At 41.2% G+C, this 25,676-nt stretch overlaps 2 protein-coding genes and 1 non-coding gene across 6 annotated transcripts in view; all 3 read right to left on the bottom strand.

Annotated features, from left to right (window-relative positions):
- Positions 1-2,155, bottom strand: part of LOC117879369 (sperm flagellar protein 2-like) — a 37,197-nt gene extending 35,042 nt beyond the window's left edge. For all 4 annotated transcript variants that reach the window (XM_034774502.1, XM_034774501.1, XM_034774504.1 and 1 more), the window contains exon 1: positions 1,707-2,155. The gene's annotated coding sequence lies outside the window, so the exon portion shown is untranslated. The remainder of the gene's footprint in view (positions 1-1,706) is intronic.
- A 1,964-nt stretch (positions 2,156-4,119) lies between these two features.
- On the bottom strand, positions 4,120-4,222 carry LOC117879689. Its single transcript, XR_004646346.1, has one exon. It is a non-coding gene; the product is annotated as a U6 spliceosomal RNA (small nuclear RNA).
- Positions 4,223-10,490: 6,268 nt separating this feature from the next.
- Positions 10,491-25,676, bottom strand: part of LOC117879096 (sperm flagellar protein 2-like) — a 60,892-nt gene continuing 45,706 nt past the window's right edge. The window contains exons 2-6 of the mRNA XM_034774051.1: positions 19,966-20,218; positions 18,748-18,918; positions 16,481-16,621; positions 15,190-15,272; positions 10,491-10,749 (exon numbers count right to left, since the gene is read on the bottom strand). Of these exons, the coding sequence (XP_034629942.1) occupies positions 10,491-10,749; positions 15,190-15,272; positions 16,481-16,621; positions 18,748-18,918; positions 19,966-20,218 (907 nt within the window). The remainder of the gene's footprint in view (positions 10,750-15,189; positions 15,273-16,480; positions 16,622-18,747; positions 18,919-19,965; positions 20,219-25,676) is intronic.

Raw genomic sequence — 25,676 nt, 5'->3', positions numbered from 1 at the left:
TTGTCGTCCAGCATGGCCATGATTTGGGTTGTTTTAAGTAATTTTAAATAACCCATTATCAACTTTGTCCTAACCTTGATTTATGCCATTTTCCTCTTTTGGCTGTAGTCACTCCTGCTCTGGACATCTGCCGTCTGTTTTCTCTTACATCACATCATGGCTTAGTTTGCTTATCTCCCCCATATCTCCTCCTCACAGGGTCTCTGTGAAGTAAGATGTACAGGACCCTAATTGGCTCCATGTTCCTAAAAACCCAATTGCCTCTTGCCTATCTGCAACAACTTCCCAAGATGTAGCTAACCCCTAATTTCACCTTTTGTAAAGCTACATGGAGTTTTGTAACACCCCTTCATGGATAGTACTAGAATGTGATTGTGAGAAAAGGAAATTCAAGAAATTGAGTCAAGAAGTATTGGAGATACAAACTGGGATGAAAAGAGAATCAGAGTAGAGAACATTTATCACGATTAATAGCACTATGACTGGCTGGTGAGATGTGGGTGCATGTGGTCCCTATGTAAGCAGAGCTCTGTAATCACATTGTTCGCATAGGCTAAAGCCCCATCTCGTCTGATGATTTCAGAACTGACTGTCCAAGCCAGCCTAAGTCCTTCAGTAGCTCCACATGTAGCATGGCCTATTTCCTCACCACCCCACCCCCCAAAAACTGTGTCCTTAGGAGAGAGATCAGCAGGGAGATAGGGAGAGGCTAATGTCAAGAGCAGGAAAATAAGATTCAAAAAAAGATTTTAAAACACAGTTTACGTTTTTTAGATAGCTTTTTCCAATTTTAATGTATTTCCTTGTTTAGTTGGTGAATGATGAAACTACTTCTGAGTATAAGATTATATTTTAAAAACAAAGGATTTAATTATTTTTCTTCATTTAATTTTGAGATAATATTTGCACAAAATCACCTTATAACCATAATGAAACATTTCTGAGTATGCCTCATGTTGGGACAGCACCATTTCCTTAGTGTTCTGCAGCAATTCCCCTAAAGCAATGTACCCAGTATTGCCAATCCCCAGCATTCAAAAATCATGATCCAGGCCCCCTCAAAATCATGAGATTGACTTAAAATTAAGGAGATAAAAAAACGTGTAAACTTCAGGTTTGGGTTTTTTTTGGTTTGTTTTCGGGTGCTTGAGCCTTTTGCAGTCAGATTTTCAGGCTTTCCTCCACAACCAGGAAGGCTTGAAACTTCCTTTAAAATAAAAATAAAATTAACACTGAGAATCTAACAACTCCAGGAGCTGGTGCTTTAAGAAACACACCAATTGTCATGAAACTCATGATAAAACTGTGAGAACTGGCAAAACTATGTACCAAATAATGCACCTAGCACAACATATACTATGCCATGTTTTGTTCCTTAATAATAGGATTAGTAATGCTTAGCCAATTGAATGCTGTGGTTGGTTGTCTGAAAATCATATCTTATAAAAGATGTATCTTTTATAAAGGTACTCTACCATCTTCTGGTGCATGATTGCTGACATCTTGTTCTGACCCCTATTAATGAGCTGTACTTGATGAGCACATCATCCATTAGAGTAAGCATGCATTCAAAGGCTGTATAACTATATTACACAATTGTGTCTATTATATTATTGAATCTGATAACTGCTTAGATCTAAAGTATTTTGTGTGTATACTACACATATATATCTGAGATAACTTCTGCAGTTTTGCATTTGAAGTACCTTATATCCAGAGTACACAGCTGATCTTTTTGATTTAGAAGTGAGTGACATCTTGAAATTCTCTTTTACCACAAAGTTGTTTCACTTTCTTAAGACCTATCTGGGTCTTAGTCCTCGGGAAAGTTTTGACGACCATGAATATCATAAGTAATCTCACTCCATTTTTCTTCTGATACAAATTGGATGGCATTGAGAGTAGAAACTCAATTTTCTGGAAGCTGTTTCTGATACTGGTTGTCTTTCCCCTTGACTGGAACTGAACTTTTAGCAGAAAGTTCCAAGGAATGAATTCTGTGACTTCTCTGAACAATCCTGAGTGTCCATCTGACAGAGGCAATCAACAATCAGATAGGTACAAATGGCTCCAATTTGGCTCTTGTGACGTTATTGACATGAACTGTGACCATATAGATCATTTTTGCAACCAAGGTCCTATAGTTGCACCAAATATTGGTCAAAGGTTGTCAAGTGAGGTGTCTATGACAAGGTTATGATTTGTTGGTTATGATTATGCTGTCTGTATGTGTGTATCATTTTTGTATTTGAGGCTTATAAATATTGGCTATGTACTTGTATCTCAATGTGTTTGATTCTAAGACTTTAGTAAGGCATTTGATACAGTCTCGCATGATATTCTTATCGATAAACTAGGCAAATACAATTTAGATGGGGCTACTATAAGGTGGGTGCATAACTGGCTGGATAACCGTACTCAGAGAGTTGTTATTAATGGTTTCCAATCCTGCTGGAAAGGCGTAACGAGTGGGGTACCGCAGGGGTCTGTTTTGGGACCGGCTCTGTTCAATATCTTCATCAACGACTTAGATATTGGCATAGAAAGTACGCTTATTAAGTTTGCGGATGATACCAAACTGGGAGGGATTGCAACTGCTTTGGAGGACAGGGTCATAATTCAAAATGATCTGGACAAATTGGAGAAATGGTCTGAGTTAAACAGGATGAAGTTTAACAAAGACAAATGCAAAGTGCTCCACTTAGGAAGGAACAATCAGTTTCACACATACAGAATGGGAAGAGACTGTCTAGGAAGGAGTATGGCAGAAAGGGATCTAGGGGTTATAGTGGACCACAAGCTAAATATGAGTCAACAGTGTGATGCTGTTGCAAAAAAAGCAGACATGATCCTGGGATGTATTAACAGGTGTGTTGTGAGCAAGACACGAGAAGTTATTCTTCCGCTCTACTCTGCTCTGGTTAGGCCTCAGCTGGAGTATTGTGTCCAGTTCTGGGCGCCGCATTTTAAAAAAGATGTGGAGAAATTGGAAAGGGTCCAGAGAAGAGCAACAAGAATGATTAAAGGTCTTGAGAACATGACCTATGAAGGAAGGCTGAAAGAATTGGGTTTGTTTAGTTTGGAAAAGAGAAGACTGAGAGGGGACATGATAGCAGTTTTCAGGTATTTAAAAGGGTGTCATAAGGAGGAGGGAGAAAACTTGTTCACCTTAGCCTCTAAGGATAGAACCAGAAGCAATGGGTTTAAACTGCAGCAAGGGAGGTCTAGGTTGGACATTAGGAAAAAGTTCCTAACTGTCAGGGTGGTTAAACACTGGAATAAATTGCCTAGGGAGGTTGTGGAATCTCCATCTCTGGAGATATTTAAGAGTAGGTTAGATAAATATCTATCAGGGATGGTCTAGACGGTATTTGGTCCTGCCATGCGGGCCAGTGGACTGGACTCGATGACCTCTCGAGGTCCCTTCCAGTCCTAGAATCTATGAATCTATGAAAGCATAAAACAGACCCTTCCACCAGCTCACAAGAAAAGACTCTGATATGGACAGACTGTCTCTCCCTGCTCATGAGCAAAAGAATAGACACTTCAAATTCTGTCTGGTGACAAGAAGATCCATGTCTGGGAGCCTGTATAGGTCATCGATTTCTTTAATAACCATTCATGCAGTTGGTTACGTCTCTGCTCAGTTGAACTGCTATCCTGTTGACTTTGCCTGCTACATGTAGAGCTCCAAAATAAACACTGTGCTGGATATACCAAGCCCATAACTTGACTGCATCCTCACACAGCTGGAAAGAGTTCACATAGTACACTGCCAGTGTATTGTCTGTGATGAACGGCACTACCTTGTTCTTGATGCCATGTATAAAAGATTTGAATGCCAAACAAATTACTCTCAATTTTAGGAAGTTAGTGATCTCTTTTCTTGAGAGCTCCAGTAACCTCTAGTTGCTAATCTGTTGCTCCCCATCTCTTGCTGAAGGCATCAAAGGTAACTGTTACTGACTGAGTAAGAGGATTGAACGATACCCCTTTCAGAACATTTACATGGTGATGCCACTTTGTAAAGGATAGCAGTATTTCTTCTGGGATATTCAATCTGGTCAACATACTATTTGTACCTGGTCTGTAATTTAATACCAGCCAATGCTACAGAGTTCTCATTCTGAACGCTTCATGAATTTGCATGTCATCCTTGCTCAGGGGCCATGCTAATATTCTCTGTATTATTCCAATTTTAGTATATGTACTGCTGAAGCATAAGGTCTGACATAAGTGGCTGAAGCCATGAGGCCCATAAGTGCTCAATAGAACGTTACTTTTCAAGTAGCATTTTGATAAAGCACTGTGACAAGGAGTATCAGGCCCTTCATGGCCCCTGCTGGAAGCCCTGTGATCCTACTATACTGTGCCTCAGGAAGGGACCAGAAAAGATGAATCCTCTAGGCCTGCCTAGAGAATCTATACAGAAGCAGCCAATCAGAGCCCAGCAGGCTCAGATTAAAGGCGCTGTAGGGCCTTAGCAGGTCAGTTCCTGACTGGGACCAAAGGGCAAGAAAGGGTGCTCCTCTCTGGCCAACGTATCTCGAGGGATAACCAGAGCTTGGTTCTGGCTGCATTTGCTTAAGCTGGGAGAGAGAGGGCCTGAGAACTTTAACCCTATGGTAAGGTAAGGTAAGGGATGAAGATAAAGAATCCAGGTAGGAGGAGGCCCAAGGAAGTAGCAGCAACTAATCAAAATGAGAGGCACATGGCTGCTGTTTATAGGCTCCCTCAGTTGGAACCTGAAGTAGTGGGTGGGCCTGGGCTCCAACACCAACCACTGAAGAAGTAGTGTAAACCCCAAGAATGGGACAAGGCTAATTTGGAAGCCAAAGCAAAGGGCTGAATTTAAAGGGCCCAGAGCTGGGTCTTAAAACCCTGGTCAGAGCAGATATACAGTTTTGCTATCCCAGAAGGGGTTCATTTTGACTATGTGACATGGCTGAAGGGTCAAGCCACTGAAGAACTGCCAAGTGAAACTGACAACCTACAGGGGGTGCCAGGAGTAGAACAAGGCCTACAGTTCTGCACACAGGAGGTGCTCAAGAGGTAAGTGCTCCCCATTACAACATCCTTTTAGAACACTGAAGCTTCAGTTATCTGTCTTCTAGCAGATAAGCTCTGCCCTCTTGAGAGTCAAGAACTGCTTCTACAAAAGGGATTCTCTATGTAGGAGGCAGAAGGGATTTTTTTCATATTTATCAAGAATTCTAACCACTTAAATATGTGTAATGCATATCTTTGAAAAAGGCATCTTTTTATGAGGTTTTGATGAGCCAAGGGTAAATGAAAAACTCTGCTGTCTTAAAAGAGTCTCTACCACAGATAGGCACTTTGTAAATCACCCAGGGGCAGCAGACAGGCCAAAGGGTAGGACTTTGTATTTGGAAATGTTCTTGTCCAACCATGAAAGGGAGATACCTGCAGCGACTTGGTCTGATAGAGATAGGGAAGCATAAATCCTTTGGATCACGAGCTACAAACTAATCTAAAGAGGTAAAGGAGGGTATATTGGATACTAGAGTCAACATGCAGAAACGGAATCTTCTAATAAAAGCATTGAACTTTGTAAGATCTAATATCAGATGAATCTTTCCATAGGCGCCAACTCCATGGGTGCTCCGGGGCGGGAGCATCCTTGGGGAAAAATTAGCGGGTGCTCCGCACCCACCAGCAGCTAAGCGCCCCCATCCTTGCCTCCTTCTCCCCCCCCCAGCACGCCGTGTCACTGCTCTTCCCCCTCCCTCCCAGTGCTTCCTGCCCCCCTGCCACCTAACAGTTGTTTGGCGGTGCTTAGGACTTTCCAGGAGGGTGGGGGAGGAACAGGGACACAGCGCGCTCAGGGGAGGAGGCAGAGAAGAGGCAGGAAGGGGCGGGGATGGGGTGGGAAAAGGCAGGGTGGGGCAGGGACTTTGGGGAAGGGGTGGAATGGAGGTGGGGCGAGAGCGGTGCAGGGGTGGTAAGAGGCGGGGTAGGGGGCGCAGTCAACCACCCACCGGGCAGATACCAGAAAATATCTGGAGTAGAATCCCTGACCTCTGAATTCCCTTGGAACCTCCTCTATTGCTCAAGGGGCTGAATCTCCGATTTTAACAAGCTTTCGTGAGAGAATCCTTGAATCTGGAAGAGGGGTTTGGATGGAGGAAGTGTTTCAAACTGAATGGAATAACCATCTTTTAACAAGGCGTACATTTTAATGGTGAAGGTAATTAACCATTGGAACAATTTACCAAGGGTTATGGCAGATGCTCCATCACAGGCAATTTTTAAATCTAATCAAGATCAGATATTTTTCTCAGAGACTTCTTGTAGTTCAGACAGGAATTGTTTCAGAGAAGTTCTAAAGGCTGTGTTATGCAGATGGTCAGACTAGATGATCACCATGTTCCCTTTTATAGTCTCACCCTCAGAACACACAGAAATGCAGAGAGAAGAGGTGGGAGGGACACATGAGAGCTCCAACGGGCACTGAGCTGCACCTGCTGGTGCATCCCATGAGTGCAAATATACAGAGGACACTCAATAATGAATTTGTCTTCTTCATGTTTGGCACAATTTTGAAATCATTGCACTCTATGATACATAGTCATAAATCACACAGGTGCCATTTTACTATGTTACTAAGGCTTCATTCAAGTAGTCATTTTAAGGTGCCAATCCCTGTAGCATATAGATTGAGTAGGAGGGTTAATGTATTGAATTGAATTAATGGAGATATCCTATCTCCTAGAACTGGAAGGGACCTTGAAAGGTCATCGAGTCCAGCCCCCTGCCTTCACTAGCAGGACCAAGTACTGATTTTGCCCCAGATCCCTAAGTGACCCCCTCAAGGACTGAACTCACAACCCTGGGTTTAACCCAATGCTCAAATCACTGAGCTATTCCTCCCCCCCCCACTACGAAAATAGTAACCTCTCAAGTTTCCCGAGGTTTCAGTAGCATAGTTGGTTATTGCACTTTCCCCTTTGAAATGTTGGCTGCCATTTCTGCAGACCTGGGTATAATCACAATTTAATTTAAAATTAGTGCAGTGGTGTTATTTTAGCTCCATTCCACCTAATCAGAAAACTATTTGTTGCCGGTCAGAACTGAAGTGTACTGTCTGATCCTGCAGGACTGAAGTCAGAGTGGGGGTCTGCCATGGATTTAAATTGGTGCAGGATCAAGCCCACTATGTGGGCTTGTACAGCATTTACTTACTTTATCTGCTTTTTATCAACACTTGTAGCCTCTTCCTTTCTTAAGCACCAAATTCAACACAACAATTAATAGGAAAAAATGTAGCACAGTTTAGGAAGAATTAAAACCCATCAAAGCATAAATGTGAAAGAGACCTAAAATAATGTACAGCGCAAAAGCATAACTTCAGTTTTATATTGCAGCATTTCTAAAAATCCATAGTAAAACACAGGATCACAAGACACTGTAGAAAAGATAAAATAGGTTTTTAAATAACAGATGGCTTTGTAATGGTGATTATTTGAGAAATGCATGATAAGAGACTTAAATTATATCTATTTGGGACAACACTGGCATCCAGTGGCCAAACATATTAATTCTATATTTATGTAGCATACCATACACCTGTATATTACTACACATATTTCATGTATTACTATATTTCTATCTGCATCTTTAATTTAAAGATGAATGGAACAGCTTCATGCTGTTTTAAGCTGTTTTATTTACATTGTCATCACTGTGAAAAGAGAAGCACAGAACCCTGAACTCAGGTCTTCACAGGGAAGGCACTACTTCTTCAAAGACTTATGCAGGTGCTTAACTTCACGCACTGTGGCTAGTCCCATACAACAGTGTAGAATAAATATAAAACTATAAAATTAAAGTTACCTTAAGTTTGGTGAAAGAAATATGAGTTGTAAAGAAAGGCCATAATTAGCAAGTGAAAGAAAGGCCTTGAAAGTAATGAGTTATAAGGAAAGAAGGAACGAAATAGGGAGGATGTTTGCTCCAAAAAAATAATTAATAAGATAAGGGAAAGTTTCTAAAAAGATGGCTTCTGTCTGATAGGGGCAACTGCAGATTGTTTTAAATAATCTGTCTTTAAAAGATCCAAATGGATTTTTACAGAGACTATACAAATAAAAGACTCAATAATAATGTGTGTGGAACTGGAATCATTTCAGAGAATGCTATCATGGGATGGAGGTCCTGGACTTCAATCTCTTACCTAGCAGCCTAAATTTGGCCTCCTATCCTTCCCTATGTCATTGTTACCTACATGTACCACAAACACCGGCTCCTCCCCAGCACTACATGTATGTCTGTCAAGATGTCTCGAGAGATCTGCAATCTTCGCATCTGGCAGGCAAGTCATCATAAAAAAATAAAAATTAAATTAAAAAAAATGGAGATATCCCATCTCCTTGAACTGGAAGGGACCTTGAAAGGTCATCGAGTCCAGCCCCCTGCTTTCACTAGCAGGACCAAGTACTGATTTTGCCCCAGATCCCTAAGTGGCCCCCTCAAGGATTAAACTCACAACTCTGGGTTTAGCAGGCCAATGCTCAAACCACTGAGCTATCCCTCCCCCATCATGAGGTTCTCCTGGTCATTGCAAATCCAGCTATCTATGTTCCTAATGATCAAATCCCCCATTATTATTACCCATCTCTTCCTAATAACTGGAGTTCCCTCCCCCACAGAGGTATCCTCGGTGCAAAAAGATACCACAACATCATCTGGAAGGAGGATCCCAACTATGGGATCATTTCCCTCTACTCCACTTTGATGTTTTCCTTCCCTGAGACTTTCATTCTCCTTAACAGCACAGAGGCTTCAGACTGGGGGTGGGACTACTCTTCCGTTGTCCTGGAAAGTTTCATCTATGTACCGCTCTGTCACCCTTAGCTCCTCCAGTTCAGCCACTCTAGTCTCCAAAACCCGTACACTGTCTCTGAGGGACAGGAGCTCCTTGCATCGAATGCACACGTACGCCCCTGGCCCATAAAGCAGGTAATCATACATGCTGCATTCAGTACAATAAACTCTGTTTCTGGACTTCTGCCTGCATTCTCTTTTTACTTCTGCAGCTCTTTCCTTTATTGTTGTTTTGTTTTTATAGGGAGTGTTTATTGCCTTAAGTTTAAAGAATATTAATCTAGCCCCCCCATCCCCACTCTAAACTCCTTCGCAAAACTCCCCGGTTAGCTGCTCCTGGTCGCTAGCTCCTCTGGTCACTTAGAAGTGGGCTTTTTAAACCTCTGTTCTCCCTATGTAGCCCTGCCCCCGGTAAGGGTTGATGAGTACTAAAGGGCATGGGAATCAAAGACGCTCTCAGCCTTGCCCAGCAGGCCTCTAGCTCAGCACAAAGTCCCCCAAACAAAGAGACCACGCTATATACTTCGGACAAGCAGCAAACACACCATAAACATACACACTAAGGACAACAAACTCACCCCAACTCTGAGGCTAAATAAACCTGAGGGGGTTGTGGGGATTAAAGGAAGTAACTGCAAAACCCATTTTGAGACACAGCATTCCCCTCCACAAAGCCAGCCATCTTTGTCTGCTCCCTACCCCTTACCAGCACCTAGATCTTATGCTTAATTTGTGCAGGGACTTGCCAGGGCTGAGCCTCGGCACCTCTAGGCTTGGCAGTTCATAGCCCTGGCACCTCTGGGGTTGCTGCATTGATTATGAAAGTAAAAAAATTGCTTGAGCCCCAGCACCTCCTTCATTACAAATTAAGCACTGCCCAGATCTAAGATCTGGGTAACTCTAATGCAGCCATGCAAGAGGTTTGGGAAATCCTTGCCTCCCCCGCCACTTTAGAAAGTCACAATCTAGCTCTAAATATTTAACAACTTTTCCTGAATGCACAAAAGGAAGATTTTAATCATTTAACTTCATTATTATCTGTTTTAAACTTACCAAGTGACTACGCCTCCTTGAGAGCTAGCTATGTATAAAGTTTGAAGTTTTTAAGTTCAACCATTTTTGGGGGGAAAAAATTTTGGGGCCAGATCTTCAGCTGGTGTAAAACATCTTAGCTTCATTGACTTCAATTGAACTATGACAGCTTTCACAAGTTGAGGAGCTGGTATTATTATTTCTCTCTACATATTTATAGATACAATTTTTCTCCATTTACCTAATAAAAACATCTGAACATAGTTTGTTCAAACACTCCAAAAACAGTTATGTCACCTGAGGGCTGAGATCAAACATGCAAAGTTCCAGCACACCAGCGACTTCCCAATTGATATTCCCAGCTTCCCTAACATCATTACATTCCGTAGAAAAACATTTGCCTCTTAGGACTACTGCAGTAAATCACCCTTACTGCTACCATCATGTAAGAGAAATGTGAAATAAAAATGACACCTCTAGCTTTTTGAATTATAAAAAGTCCAGTTCTTTCTGTAATTCTGGAAAAAAAAATCTGATAGCTAAAGACTGCTGTTAGGGTGCAATTAAACATCAATTTGTTGTTTTATTTTTCCATTTAGATACTTGCAAAGTGGTCATTCTGCATGCGATACAGCATATTGGCACAAATACCTCACCTCTTGTGCTTCGTGGGCTATTAGCTGTTCCATTAACATCTTCCGTCGTCTCTTTTCTCGTTGCTCCCGGGCAAAACTGTCTTCCTCTAGACGTTTTTGAATTTTTCTTATATATTCATCATCTGAATAAGTGCTCAACAATTCAGTAGTTGTCTGGGCTGTGGTGTCTGGAGCTGCTGTGTCTAACTCCTGTATCTGCAAGGTGTCCTGTACATTGCTAAGAAAATACATGTTGAACATCAAAAGAATGGCTACTTTGAGAGGTGTTGTCAATGTGGATTCCACTCTTGGTGCACATGAACCACATGCACATGAGTTTGGATTATTTTGGCCACCAGTGTCAGTTAGGTCCACACCTGCACCCTAAATGTCCTTGTGTCCTCCATTTGAGGGCTTAGCAGGCCCAACCATTCCTTGGCCAGTAAAGAATCCCAGAGGATTAGGACTACACAGGATTGGGGAAGGAGGGTGGGTCATGGAATCAAAATGGAAAACACGTCTCAAAGAACCACCATTTACTGTAAGGCTAGCAACCATTCTTTTTTCTTCGAGTGATTGTCCACATGGATTCCACTCTTGGTGACTAACAAGCAGTTGTCTACTTGGAGGTGGGTAGTAGGGGACTTACTTAAATAGTGACTGCATGACAGCCCTACCAAAGAAGATCAGTCTCAAAGAGTCTACCAAACAGTAGTATCTTGTAAATGTAGTGTCCATTAGCTCCCCTACAGATTTCAGAATTAAGGACATTCTTCAAACAGGCAGCAGAGGCTGCCTGAGATCTAGTGGACTTGGTACATCCTGTCAGCTCACTTGAATGTGGCCAAATGGATGCTGGTGTGTGCTGCAGGTCTTCTGAGGTTCCAACCATCCTTTGTTTACAGGCATGGTGAGCCTGCCAGGTACACAGGGGTACATGATGTCCAAGGGTTTGTGAGGTTTCGCCTGCACCACTTCTGATCTGAGCCTGCTGGGCTCTGATTGGCTGCTTCCATGTAGCCTCTCTAGGCAGGCCTAGAGGACCCATCTTCACAGCCCTTTCCTAAAGCGCAGTGTAGTAGGACCACAAGGCTTGTATAGCTAAAGTCTCTGCCAGGAGGAATAAGGTTGATAAGATATGAGTACTAGGGCGAGGGACTGACAATGGGGGAGAAATACCAAGAAGGATGTTCCCTGTGAAACCTAAGTTGTTTCCTACCATAGACAGATACCTTTCCAGAGACTCTTCCTGATTTCTATCATGCTATCTAAGGAAGAAAAGTAGGGTGGGAAGGGGAGCAGTTTCTATTATACCCACTGGGTTCAAAGAAAAGGACTACACGAGGGAGGGGCCATCCTGTCAGGAGCTCCCTGGCTTTGTTGTGCTTTCCTTAACTGGTAGGGGGTGAATTGGTACCAAAGATACCTCCTTAACTTTCTGTGGCTAGTGGGCTTAGTTCTCACCACCCTAAACCTTTGAAGGAAAGTAGACTCTGGTACTGGGCCCAAAAATAAATCACTCATACCATATGTGCCATGGATACCAACATAGTAGGTACTGATACACTGGGCACTGAGAAACATGCTTCCAAGGTTGCCTATACAGTACCATGGGATTTGTACTGAGAGAGATAGGGCCTGCAGGTTTAGTGGGTACTGCCAGCACTCTTAACAGTCAGTACTGGGGTGCTAGAGGGACCATCTCAGACTATTTTCTGCTCCTGCACTATTGAGCTGAGACTACTAAGACTTCTAAGTCTTGTGCCTCAACTCAGAAGGTGACCTATTCTTCAGCTCAGCTCAGGAGTAGTGCTTCTTCCTACCCTATCAGAGGTCACTGAAGCAAGGAGGCGGCAGATGACTGGGGCCTCTTGGTCGTTTAGCTTTGGGTGGAATCTTGACTCAACCGGGGGCTCATGGAGAAAGACTGACTGAGGTCGAACTGCCTCCCTCCTTTTGGTGTCCAAGGAGGCTTACATATAGTACACCACAAGGAACAATTTTAGGAAGACTTCTCTCACTTTTTGAGTCTGTTTAGAGAAGAAGTGATATACGGTGCATTGTTCAGGAATATGTCTAGGGTGACCAGAGAGCAAGTGTGGACAGTCGGGATGGGGGTGGGGGGTAATAGGAACCTATATAAGAAAAAGACCCCAAAATCAGGACTGTCCCTATAAAATTGGGACAGCTAGTCACCCTAAATACGTCCCTCTCTTAAACAAAATAGGCACCTAGAGTGTCTATTGTTAAGTGGCACTGAAGCCTCACATCAGACACAGGTCTTAAACCCCAGAGATTTTGCTTCTGCCATTTTGCTAGTGCCCACGAATACAGGTGCATGAATGATGCATGTGAAGAAGTGAGGTTTTTTACCCACAAAAGCTTATGCCCAAATAAATCTGTTAGTCTTTAAGGTGCCACCGGACTCCTTGTTGTTTTTGTGGATACAGACTAACACGGCTACCCCGATACTTGACACGACTACAGGGTGATTCTAGCTGAAAAGCAAAACCTGACTACAATAAGATTTTTTATTATTATTATTTGTGTTGCCAATGGGCAGCAAGACTAACAATTAACCCTAAATTCACACAATGTGCAGAGAAGCAGGTGCACAGTGCAGGGGTCCCATCTTGCTCCCACAGGTGCTAAAAAGGAACTGATGGACGGTTGGGACACTCAGTTCTTCATGACCTCCGGGGCGAGGGAATGAAGGGAGCAGGCATGGCCCCAACAGACCCTGCTGGCCAAAAGAACCTGGTCTTGTGTGCCTGGAATGCATGAACACCGAGTGGAATCCTTGTGGATTAATCACTTGAAGATTACATACTGTTTTACAGTGATAAAGTTGCTGCCTCCCTGCTCTGCCCCTTCCACTCTGGTCACCAGCAGTAATATCAAGGCAAAAGACAAAGATCTTTGCTGCTCTGAAACAGGCTGCTGCTGCCTCCTCCCTGATGGGCCAGTTGCTCCTAAGTTCTGACTTTGGGGAACGAGCTTTTATCATCTCTTTGAAACCAGTATATTGTTTTTGTAAGTCTGTTTGCTTTTTTAAAATAGGCAGAGTGCCTATATCTTTAGTGGGTTGGGAGTGGAATTAATTAAAAAAGAAAATATTCTGCTTAATATACACAGTGCAGCTTTAATTTATGTTGGTTTTATCGTATAGCTGTTCAAGTGGTGTGTTATGTGTTTGAGAGGTATTTTATGTTTCCTCAATCTAAAACCCATACCAGAAAAATGTAAGCATCCCAAGAAGAAAGGCACTGAGTGGCTCTTGAAGCCACTTTATATTATTTTCAGTCTCCTGCTAAAGCACAGGTGAGGCATACCAACAGCAGGTGTCTTTCTTCCAGGGCTTCTTGATGCCCATTACAAACAGTTTCTCAACCAGACAAATCATCTGCTGTTTCTATTTTATTCTGTTCTATTCTACATAGGTTCTTGTACCTGTGCTCATCATGGCAATATCTGAGCACCTGCTTCTATAGCTATTTTATGTAGGCATTAAGGTTCTAGCAATATGAAATTGGAAGCTCCTTGCGTGGCCAAATTAGAGGAAGAAGTTCATGTTGAAAAACATCTTCAGATGACTAGTGCGAAATACAATGATTAAAATCAAGAATTAGATAGCCTGAAACAGCTCTCCTCTGTCTTAATAACACAAAAAGTTGTTCTCAGGTGAAAAATATAAGTTTTGGAAAAAATCAACTAAAAATTAAAAATGGGATACTCATGTGCATAAAATATCGCATAAGTATGAAATCTGGAAACATGAATCTTAATCTATCACGTTTAAGGAATTCTTCACCCAAGAAAACAGGGGGAACTAATGGATAAATTAGCTGAACTCATCCCTGTAACCTAATGCATGTGAGCAGTCTCATTGACTTCACTGGGACAACTCACATTTGCAAAGTTAAACACATGCTTAAGTGTTTGCAGGATCAGAACTTCAGTGAGGCAAGAGTTCATGTACACTCATAAGTAGCCCTACCTCATTCAAGCCCCAATTGTCCACAGACTAATGCATTCACTTAACTTTACATCAGCTTCAAGTAAGTAAGTGTGTGTGTAAGTCTGTGCAGGATTGAGGCTTCAATGTACACAGTGAAAGATCTCAGTCTTTATGCATCTTCACACATAATGCACAGTGACAACGGGACATTGTAAGATTGTTAATACAACTACTTTTTTTTAAAGTCAGTGTGAATACATGATGTATATGATATTTTAAACTCTTACCAGTTGGCCAAAACAAAACAGATCATCACAGTATCATGGGAAGGCACATATCCAATTTACAGATTACTTGTGTACAAACATTAAGTTTCTACTTTAAAGCTTTTTGAGAGAAAAAATGTGGGCTACTTTAAAAAAAAAAATGTACTCAAACTTTCCAAACATTCATTGAGACAAGACCTGGAAAACACAAGCCTAAAAAGGAGAAAGTTTGAGAAAGTTATAAACAACTGAGAAAGGCTCTTTAGGGATATTAATCTCTCTTTGTCTGACTGCAAAATTTAAAAGTAGAAAATGAGGTATACTTTAAAATAAAAATGAAAAACAGTTGATGGGGGTGAACAGTTTCATTAATAGAACCACAAAACTAGTGGATATTTCTTTTTTTTCCCCAGTGACTACAGTTTCTTTGATGTCAACTTGGTGCAAACATTACCTGTCAGTGACTTGGGTGCTACTAGAAGAAGGGCTCTCTTTCCTCATAAACTTCTCAAACTTCTTAATTTCCATGTATACATCCTAGAGAAACAGCACAGACATTTCAATTGTCTTACCTTCCCTAAAACCACAAAAGATGGATTCAACTATTAACCATTTTTGTATCTGTACTGTAACTATTATACAGAGAATTTTTAATGTAATTTAATGCCTTAGAATAAATTATATTGAGAACATATTACGTATCAGCTAGTCCAGGGTGACAGAAGACAAGCTCCTACATACTCACTTCACTGTATTTTCCTCTTTTCCTACATACAAGTCAACCCATTGTAAAGACAGCATCTGGAGCTTTGCAGTCTTCCACTCTGCACAATATGGTCTGCTAGACTACTGAGTAAAGTCAGTTCAAGCCCGGTGAAGAGTTCATTCAGGGTTTTTTAAGTATACTGTTCTTTGCAAAGTATGTTGTAATTTGGATTCAGTAGCCCAAATTTAGTCTTATTTTACACCCTGTGTAACCCAACTCATTTGGTAAATTCCAAAAGAGAATAGGACTAACTAAATTATCTCTCTTCCCTCCCCCTCCCGCCGCCTTCAAAGTTCTCAACTAGATCTGGTTGTACAGAATGTGAGTCAGGGTAGAATTTGGCCCACTTAGTTCTAAGTACAACATGATCCAAATTTCTAAATGGGAAGCACTCTCCAAAAAGCTTTAAATGTATTACATACAGTAGTGTAACATAAGAGAATCCAGCAAAAGTATCTTCAGTCTTCCTTGCTTTGATATGAGACAGCTAACAGTTTTAAATCTTACTAGTGTTTTTGTTGTTGTCAAAGACACTTTTGCTACAATGATAGCATATTGTAAAAGAGTTAATAAATTACAATGCAGAAGTACAACAGTCACAAATCATAAGGAAATGACTAAGGGCTTGATACAACTTCCATTAAAGTCGACAGGAATTTTTCCACTGACTTCAATGTGGCTAGAGTGGATCCTAAAATATTACCAAGGATTAATTTAAGGCCTGGTTCTGTACTACTTACTCTGAAAGAACTCTCATTGATGTCAATGGGAGATTTCCCTAAGTAAAGTAGGCAGGATCAAGCCCTTAGAGGTTACTGGGCCAAATTCACTACTGCATTAGGCCAGTTTTATGCTGATGTAATTGTTGAAATCAGTTAAATCAACAGTGCCATTTCTAACAGTAGATTTCTACTATGAGTTTGCTTGCTTTGCAAAATTTAGTGTTACTAAAACTTAAAGTAATAAAGTTAACACTTACCTCTGCTTCTTTTTTCTTTTTTAACAATTTTTGGGCTTCAGTAGCTTTCAAGGTACGGTTTAGTGGTGGTTTTGGAATCTGTATAATAGCTGCTTGAATCCTGGCCATTATTTCATTTTGTCTCCTTCTTCCTTTACGATGCTGAACATCCAGTACAAATCTGTTCAGTTACTTGAATGTATGTAAAATATACTATACAAGTATTGTAATTCATCCATAGAATAATTCTTATAAGCAGAAAGTACTTGAACAAACAAGTTCCAATCTTGCATATAGTGCTATAAAAACTTATGATTAAACCATTTTTCAAAAAGTAAAACATTAAAAAAAATGAAATCAAGAAGTCCATCTCTACATGTTGTGTATAATTAAGTCTTAATGACTATATTTTGAGTTCCCCTGATTTGTCAGTCCCCTATATGCATGTGAAACAATCTTTTCTTTGGGCCAAAAACTGATCTTGTAAACTAACTTTCTAACTGATCAACAGTCATAGCAACATCCTAGCACACTATGGCTTTGCATGTGGTTGGTCCATGTTGGGAGAGGGAGGTATACTATTCAAACAGCAGTATCAGAAGGTGTATGTCTTCACAATGCATAATGCCTCCTGGGGCTGGTAGCGGTGGAGAATAGTACACAAAGAAATGTCCCTTGGTATGTTCCTCCAAAGATGCATCGAGGACTCTCATTATGCAGCTTTACTGGTGTACTGGGATCAGGGTCTTCACCTCATCCCCTCCTTGTGCAGATAGGCACCCACAGCAGCTTGTAACACTGTCAACCCTGCACTCCCAAGTGCTCACAGCCACAAGTCTTCCCTCCCCACCACTCTGAGGGTGCACTACTCTGTGGCCCTTCCCCATTTTGTGCCATCACAGAGGAGAAGGATAGACCTCAGTGTCACACTACTTTTATTTACTCAACTCCATTACAGATAATACCAGTGTGCCTCCACAAAACATAATTACTGATCTGTCAGATGGAGGATTTTTTAATAACCAAAATTTGCAATATGTATATTTTTAAAATTAAAAACTGGTAATATAATAATTAAAGACTTTCTTGTTTCACTGACAATTGCATGTGTTAACATTTCCCTTTTTTCATTTCTCTTCTTTCTCTGAGAGAAAGTTGCACGGACCCTCACCATTTTCCCTATGTCTCCTCTGCTTTTTTGCAGGTTTTTTTGTCTCTTCTGCTTTCCCCTTCCACCATCCTTAGTCCTCTCTCTCAAAAGGCTTTTAACATTAAATTGGATAAAATACTAAAAGTTGAATCTGAAATTAATACTCCTCATTCAACAACTGATTGATAAAGGACTGAAGAACTGCACCCCCCAATGATATTGAAGTGCTGCTCTGAATAGAGGGAAAACAGTACGTTGAAAGGCTTCCTATTCTCTTCTAAAATTTACTTTTTTTCCTCTTTAGACGCGACAAGTAACCCAAGTGACATTTCTGAGTCGCATTCCAAATACAGTCAAGCACCAATTCTCTGGTGCCTTTTTGAAAAATTGTTGAAGCTATCTTCAGATCCAAGCTTTTGGCCATCAATTGTGAATATATAGCAGGAAAGAGGTGAAGCTGCACCAGTGGGTCAGGAGGTGTGAAAGATACCAAAGTGTCACCATCAAGCAGACTACAGTAGATTAGGTATACCTGGGTAAGAGTTTGAGGTTGGGTGGAAAAAGCAATTTACCTCCTGAGATTAAACAAAAAAGTCAACCCCAAAAGGGAGCATTATATCAAAGATAAGAGAAGCGTGTTTTTATTTTAAAGGTATTTTAAATGTCATTTACATATTTTGGCGAAGAATATTTAGATGGGTAAGGATAGTTTACTTTCTTTTCTTATTTTTCTTATACTGATAAGACCCACTTTATAATCATAGTAAGACTCTTCACGTTGTGTGTCATATTTGGATATTACAACTTTTCATGTGATTGTGGCGTTTGCCCTTTATCCTTATTCCTAACAATCCACTTCTGTCATGGCAATATACAAACACATCAATCACTTTATTGTCCTGATGTATGTAAATATTAATATTTTAAGTGATTTATAAAATACTATTGGTTACACAGCCACATCTTTATGTTTGTCAAGAGTGTTAGACTTTTTTCTGCTTTTCCATCAATATGTATGTGTGGAGCAATATAAAGGGAATTAATGGCTTCAACAGGACTAATAGAACACTTAAAGCTTACATAAGTAAACATCTGCAGGATTGGATTCTTGGTATGAAAAAATAAATTGGCTTTTCACCTTTTCAATGTCTTGGGCTCTTTGCTCCTCCTGGATTTTTTTAACTTTCTGTTGTTCTGCAAACTGTATATGAGCTATTTTATTTTCCATGTGCTTAGATTTCATTTCAAAATGCTCTGAAACCTGCTGCAGTCTCAAGTCAGTCTGCCGTGGCATTAGGTTTCTAAGACGCTATGATGAAATAATGTTTCAAGATATCTCAGAGTTAGAAAGAGTAACACAAACATTACATTTAACCAGTTAAACAGTAACACAAACATTACATTTAACCACTTAAACATTAAACTATTGTACCTCCAAAACTCAAAACTGTCCTAAAGGGACATTTAAGAAAATAGTTTTGAATAGACACATCCCATAAACTGATGTTCGCAGAACAGCTAGATATACAGGAATTTTTTTATTTTATTTTTTTCAGAAAAATTGCCGGATTTGCTGAAATTGACGTAGAGAGTTGTAAATTACAGGATGGCAAATGGTATTTGAACAGATGAATTCAGTCAGTTGCAGGAAATGCTGAATCAGGTGTTCCTTGTTACTGTAGCTGCACCTCTTTTCCCTTTTCGGTTTGTGCTATCCACATACAACCTCCTGGTGAAGGGATATTATGGCTGCTCCCACTCTCTTTGAGGATCATTCTGCCAGTGGAGACCTATGTCTGATTTTGTGTCACCAAACAGCATATAAACAAGGGATAAATTTGATTCACAACATACAGCTTATTCAAAATTGCTCACCCTCATGTGGCCTGCTCTCAGAGAGCACGACTAATGAGATCAGGGAGTGTGTACTCTGGCAGGACCTACACCGCTAACCCTCTTCTCAGTCTTCTGCTCTTTGCGCAATTTCAGCATGCAAACTGTACTGCCGAGAAGAATAATATGGCAGCTGCTGTAAAACTACTGGCCTGTGCTGTTATTTCCTTTGAGGCAATAAAGAAGCCTGGGGAAGAAAGTAGCCAACAAATGGAAAGAGGCAAAGCAAGGAAACAGAGAATCTTGAAGCTGATTGGCCTGCCTATGAATCAATGAAGGGGATGGAAAACTAAGCATCTGTCACAAACGCTTCAGATAGGTACTCTATGTCGAATAGAAAGTTGAGTTAAATGAGCTGAATGTTTTTGGATTTTTTTTTGTTACCCAAAAGGTATACGTAAATGTGCTGCATTTTAGTCTGTTGATTATCTAGTGATGTATATGACAAACTTAATTAACCTACCTCTCGATACAACTCACTCTCAATGCCCTGGAGCTTTGCAGGTGCTGCAGGTCTCATTGCTTCCATGGCTACTCCTGTGAGCCCCGCCTTTTTCTTTTTTTCTAGGGCAACATACAGTTGATACAAAAGCTTGGTTGCAGCCCCATGCTGTTCAGTCATGATATTTTGGGCCTCATTTTGGTCAAACTGCACACCAAGGAGTTGAAGTGTTGGTTCCAGGCGAGAAAAATTGTTAAGTTTAGAGTTTGCGACCCTATATGTTTAAAAAAACAAAAAACTATATGTAGTATGGTATTTTGCTATGATAAAGTATTATACATATTATACATAGAGTTTATTTTCATAGATCTTAAGGCCAGAAGGGACCATTAGAAACACTACCTGAATGTCCAACTTGCTGCAGTAAGCACTGTGATGATATATACCACTATATCAGGTTATAAGGAAAAAAACGGACTCTGAATAAGAGTTAAAAGTAGGTTGTAATGTGCATGGTGAATACAAAAATAATGAATTATTCATTGATACACACTCAAAAGAAACAATTCAAAATATTCAATATATTCAAAACTTTTTGATTTAAACAAAACCCTTTCATTAATCTAGGTAGCTGTAGGACAGAATGCAGGCAGAAGCCCAGCAGCAGAGTGGGGGCTATCTAGTTTATTGCGCTGAATGCAGCATGTATGATTACCTGCCCTGTGGGTGGGTGGCGTATGTGTGCATTCAGTGTAAGAAGCTCCTGACCCTCAGAGACCGTGTTCGGGCTTTGGAGGCCAGGGTGGCAGAACTGGAGGAGCTAAGGGATGCAGAGAGGTATGTTGATGAGGCTTTCTGGGACACTGTAGATTTGTCCCACCTCTGGTCAGACAGTCCCTGCGTTGTTGAGGAGGATGAAAGGCCCACGGAAGTAGAGCAGTCAATGGAAGCAGAGGAAGAGTCTATTGATAGAGATTCTCTAGGTTTTAGTCAGGAGGAGATGATGAAAAAGGATAAAGTAGGGGCCAGATCAGACAAGAAACATTCACATAAAAAAGAATCCGACACATCAGAAAAGGGCAGACAAATAAACAGTGACAAGTTTTTAAAGTGCTTGTACACAAATGCTAGAAGTCTAAATAATAAGATGGGTGAATTAGAGTGCTTCGTGTTAAAGGAGGATATTGATATAAAAGGCATCACAGAAACCTGGTGGAATGAGAACAGTCAATGGGACACAATGATTCCAGGGTACAAAATATATTGGAAGGACAGAACAGGTTGTGGGAGGTGGGGGTGGGGGGGTTGGAAGGGGAGGGAGTGGCACTATACAGGAAAGAAAATGTAGAATCAAATGAAGTAAAAATCTTAAGTGAATCCACATGTTCCATAGAATCTCTATGGATAGTAATTTCATGCTCTAATAAGAATATAACATTAGGGATCTATTATCGACCACCTCACCAGGACAGTGATAGTGATGATGAAATGCTAAGGGAGATTAGAAAGGCTATCAAAATAAAGAACTCAGTAATAGTGGGGGATTTCAATTATCCCCATATTGACTGGGAACATGTCACCTCACGACGAAATGCAGAGACAAAATTTCTCGATACTTTTAATTACTGCTTCTTGGAGCAGCTGGTACAGGAACCCACAAAGGGAGAGGCAACTCTGGGATTTAGTCCTGAGTGGAGCTCAGGATCTGGTCCAAGAGGTAACTATAACAGGACCGCTTGGAAATAGTGACCATAATATAATATAATATAACAACATTTAACATTCCGGTGGTGGGAAGAACGCCTCAACAGCCCAACACTGTGGCATTTAACTTCAGAAAGGGGAACTATGCAAAAACAAGGGGGTTAGTTAAACAGAAATTAAAAGGTACAGTGACTAGAGTGAAATTCCTGCAAGCTGCATGGACACTTCTCAAAGACACCATAATAGAGGCCCAACTTAAATGTATACCCCAAATTAAAAAACACAGTAAAGGAACTAAAAAAGAGCCACCGTGGCTTAACAACCATGTAAAAGAAGCAGTGGGAGATAAAAAGGCATCTTTTAAAAAGTGGAAGTCAAATCCTAGTGAGGTAAATAGAAAGGAGCATAAACATTGCCAAATTAAGTGTAAAAATGTAATAAGAAAAGCCAAAAAGGAGTTTGAAGAACAGCTAGCCAAAAACTCAAAAGGTAATAACAAAATGTTTAAGTATATCAGAAGCAGGAAGCCTGCTAAACAACCAGTAGGGCCCCTGGACGATCGAGATACAAAAGGAGCACTTAAAGATGATAAAGTCATTGTGGAGAAACGAAATGAATTCTTTGCTTCAGTCTTCACGGCTGAGGATTAGGTTAGGGAGATTCCCAAACCTGAGCAGGGCCGCTCAGAGGATTCAGGGGGCCTGGGGCAAAGCGGGGGAGCTGCGGCCAGTGTCGGCTTTAGGCACCGCAGGACCCAATTCGAAGGAGCTGCCGCCAAAGTCCCGCCACTGTCTTCGACGGCAGCTAAATCGCTGCTGTGGAGGAAGGACCCTCCGCCGAAATGCCGCCAAAGACAGTGATTGAGCTGCCGCTGAAGACAGCGGCGGGACTTCGGCGGCAGCTCCTTCAGGACGTTGTGGGGCCCTCTTTGGGGCGCAGGGCCCGATTCCGGCCCTGCCTGCGGTGCTTGTACTCACCCGGCGGCGGTCCGGGTCTTCGGCAGCATTTCGGCGGCGGGGGACCTTTCAGTTGCTCCACGTCTTCGGCAGCACTGAAGGGCCTCCCGCCGCCGAAATGCTGCCGTAGACCCGGATTGCCACTGGGCGAATTGTCACAGATTGAAGTGTCACTAAAGGAGGTTTTGGAATTAATTGATAAACTTAACAATAACAAGTCACCGGGACCAGATGGCATTCACCCAAGAGTTCTGAAAGAACTCAAATGTGAAATTGCGGAACTACTAACTATGGTTTGTAACCTGTCCTTTAAATCGGCTTCTGTACCCAATGACTGGAAGACAGCTAATGTAACGCCAATATTTAAAAAGGGCTCTAGAGGTGATCCCAGCAATTACAGACCAGTAAGTCTAACGTCAGTACCAGGCAAATTAGTTGAAACAATCAAAGAATAATATTGTCAGACACATAGAAGAACATAATTTGTTAGGCAAAAGTCAACATGATTTCTGTAAAGGGAAATCATGCCTTACTAATCTATTAAAGTTCATTGAAGGAGTCAACAAACATGTGGACAAGTGTGATCCAGTGGACATAATGTACTTAGATTTCCAGAAAGCCTTTGACAAGGTCCCTCACCAAAGGCTCTTAGGTAAATTAAGTTGTCATGTGATAAGAGGGAAGATCCTTTCATGGATTGAGAACTGGTTAAAAGACAGGGAACAAAGGGTAGGAATAAATGGTAAATTTTCAGAATGGAGAGAGGTAACTACTGGTGTTCCCCAAGGGTCAGTCCTAGGACCAATCCTATTCAACTTATTCATAAATGATCTGGAGAAAGGGATAAAAAGTGAGGTGGCAAAGTTTGCAAATATACTAAATTGCTCAAGATAGTTAAGACCAAGGCAGACTCTGAAGTACTTCAAAAAGATCTCACAAAACTAAGTGATTGGGCAACAAAATGGCAAATAAAATGTAATGTGGATAAATGTAAAGTAATGCACATTGGAAAAAATAACCCCAACTATACATACAATATGATGAGGGCTAATTTAACAACAACTAATCAAGAAAAAGTAATTGGAGTCATCGTGGATAGGTCTCTGAAGACGTCCACGCAGTGTGCAACTGCAGTCAAAAAGGCAAACAGGATGTTAGAAATCATCAAAAAAGGGATAGCGAATAAGACGGAGAATATCTTATTGTCTTTATATAAATCCATGGTACGCCCACATCTTGAATACTGCGTACAGACGTGGTCTCCTCATCTCAAAAAAGATATACTGGCATTAGAAAAAGTTCAGAAAAGGGCAACTAAAATGATTAGAGGTTTGGAACAGATCCCATATAAGGAGAGATTAAAGAGGCTAGGACTTTTCAGGTTGGAAAAGAGGAGACTAAGGGGGGATATGATAGAGGTATATAAAATCATGAGTGATGTGGAGAAAGTGGATAAGGAAAAGTTATTTACTTATTCCCATAATACAAGAACTAGGGCTCATCAAATGAAATTAATAGGCAGCAGGTTTAAAACAAATAAAAGGAAGTTCTTCTTCACGCAGCGCACAATCAACCTGTGGAACTCCTTGCCTGAGGAGGTTGTGAAGGCTAGGACTATAACAGGGTTTAAAAGAGAACTAGATAAATTCATGGAGCTTAAGTCCATTAATGGCTATTAGCCAGGATGGGTAAGGAATGGTGTCCCTAGTCTCTATTTGTCAGAGGGTGGAGATGGATGGCAGGAGAGAGGTCACTTGATCATTACCTGTTAGGTTCACTCCCTCTGGGGCACCTGGCATTGGCCACTGTTGGAAGACAGGATACTGGGCTGGATGGACCTTTGGTCTGACCCAGTATGGCCATTCTTATGTTCTTATGTATGAAAGCTCTACTGGAGTCTAAAAGCAATCTAGGATTTTTGATTGATTTATTTTAAAAGGGTATACAAACAGTTAAAAAAAGCTCTTTACTTAGATTGTACTGTGAATAGTTCTTTAATCTAGCTAGCATGGTTAATAGTGAAGACATGGCAGCAAGGACTTCACTGCATGCTAACAACCCAAGTACATACCCAGAGTTCCTGATGGGCTTGTACTGGGGCAGTTAGTCTGTGCTGAAATGTGTGCTGCCACGCCTTCATTACTACANCAGCCCACTTCTTCGGATGCATATAGAAGAAGTGGGCTGTAGTCCATGAAAGCTTATGCTCTAATAAATTTGTTAGTCTCTAAGGTGCCACAAGTACTCCTGTTCTTTTTTCATTACTACAGTAGAACCTCAGAGTTATGAGTTCTTTCAAAAGTTTACAACTGAACATTAACTTAATACAGCTTTGTAACTTTACTATGCAGAAGAAAAATGCTGCTTTTAACCATCTTTAAACGATATAAGCAGAGAAATAGTTTCCTTACCTCGTCAAATCTTCTTTTAAAACTTTCCCTTTATTTTTTTTAGTAGTTTACGTTTAACACAGTACTATACTGTATTTGCCTTTTTTTTTTTTGTCTCTGCTGCTGCCTGATTGCATACTTCCGCTTCCATATGAGGTGTGCGGTTGACCGGTCAGTTCATAACTCTGGTCTTCGTAACTCTGAAGTTGTACTGTACTGTTACCTGTACTAGGAGCTAGCACGAGTATGCCTACCTGTTCTCCAAGCCCACCTTCATTTGCTAAGTGGATATGTCATTAGATAGAAGCTCCACCCTACTACTAATTTCATTGGAAGATTTTATTTATAATGTCCTTTGCCCAGTCAATGGAAAACTTATTGTAAATTCCAATTCCTGTGTAATTTACATCAGAAGTGCATTCTGACTGATATGTTAAAAGAATGAGGGACATCCCTCTGACTGATACTTGGCCCCTTCCGGGCGGTCCGAAGCCAGGGCTGGCCGCCTTCCCAGCAGTCTGGGGCCAGGGAGGCCAGGGCCGCCCGCCTTCCCGGCAGTCCAGGGCCGCCTGCCTTCTTGGCGCTGGGGCCACGTGCCACCCACCTTCGCACGCCCTCCCAGTGCTCCTTTGGGGTTAGGGGATTAGCAGCAGGACTGGGCCAGTGGCTGCGGGGGGGGGGG

Source organism: Trachemys scripta, chromosome 6, assembly GCF_013100865.1.
Source record: "Trachemys scripta elegans isolate TJP31775 chromosome 6, CAS_Tse_1.0, whole genome shotgun sequence".
Classification (NCBI taxonomy): domain Eukaryota; kingdom Metazoa; phylum Chordata; order Testudines; family Emydidae; genus Trachemys; species Trachemys scripta.
Note: the sequence above shows the minus strand (reverse complement) of the source record. Positions and strands in the feature narration are given on the sequence as shown.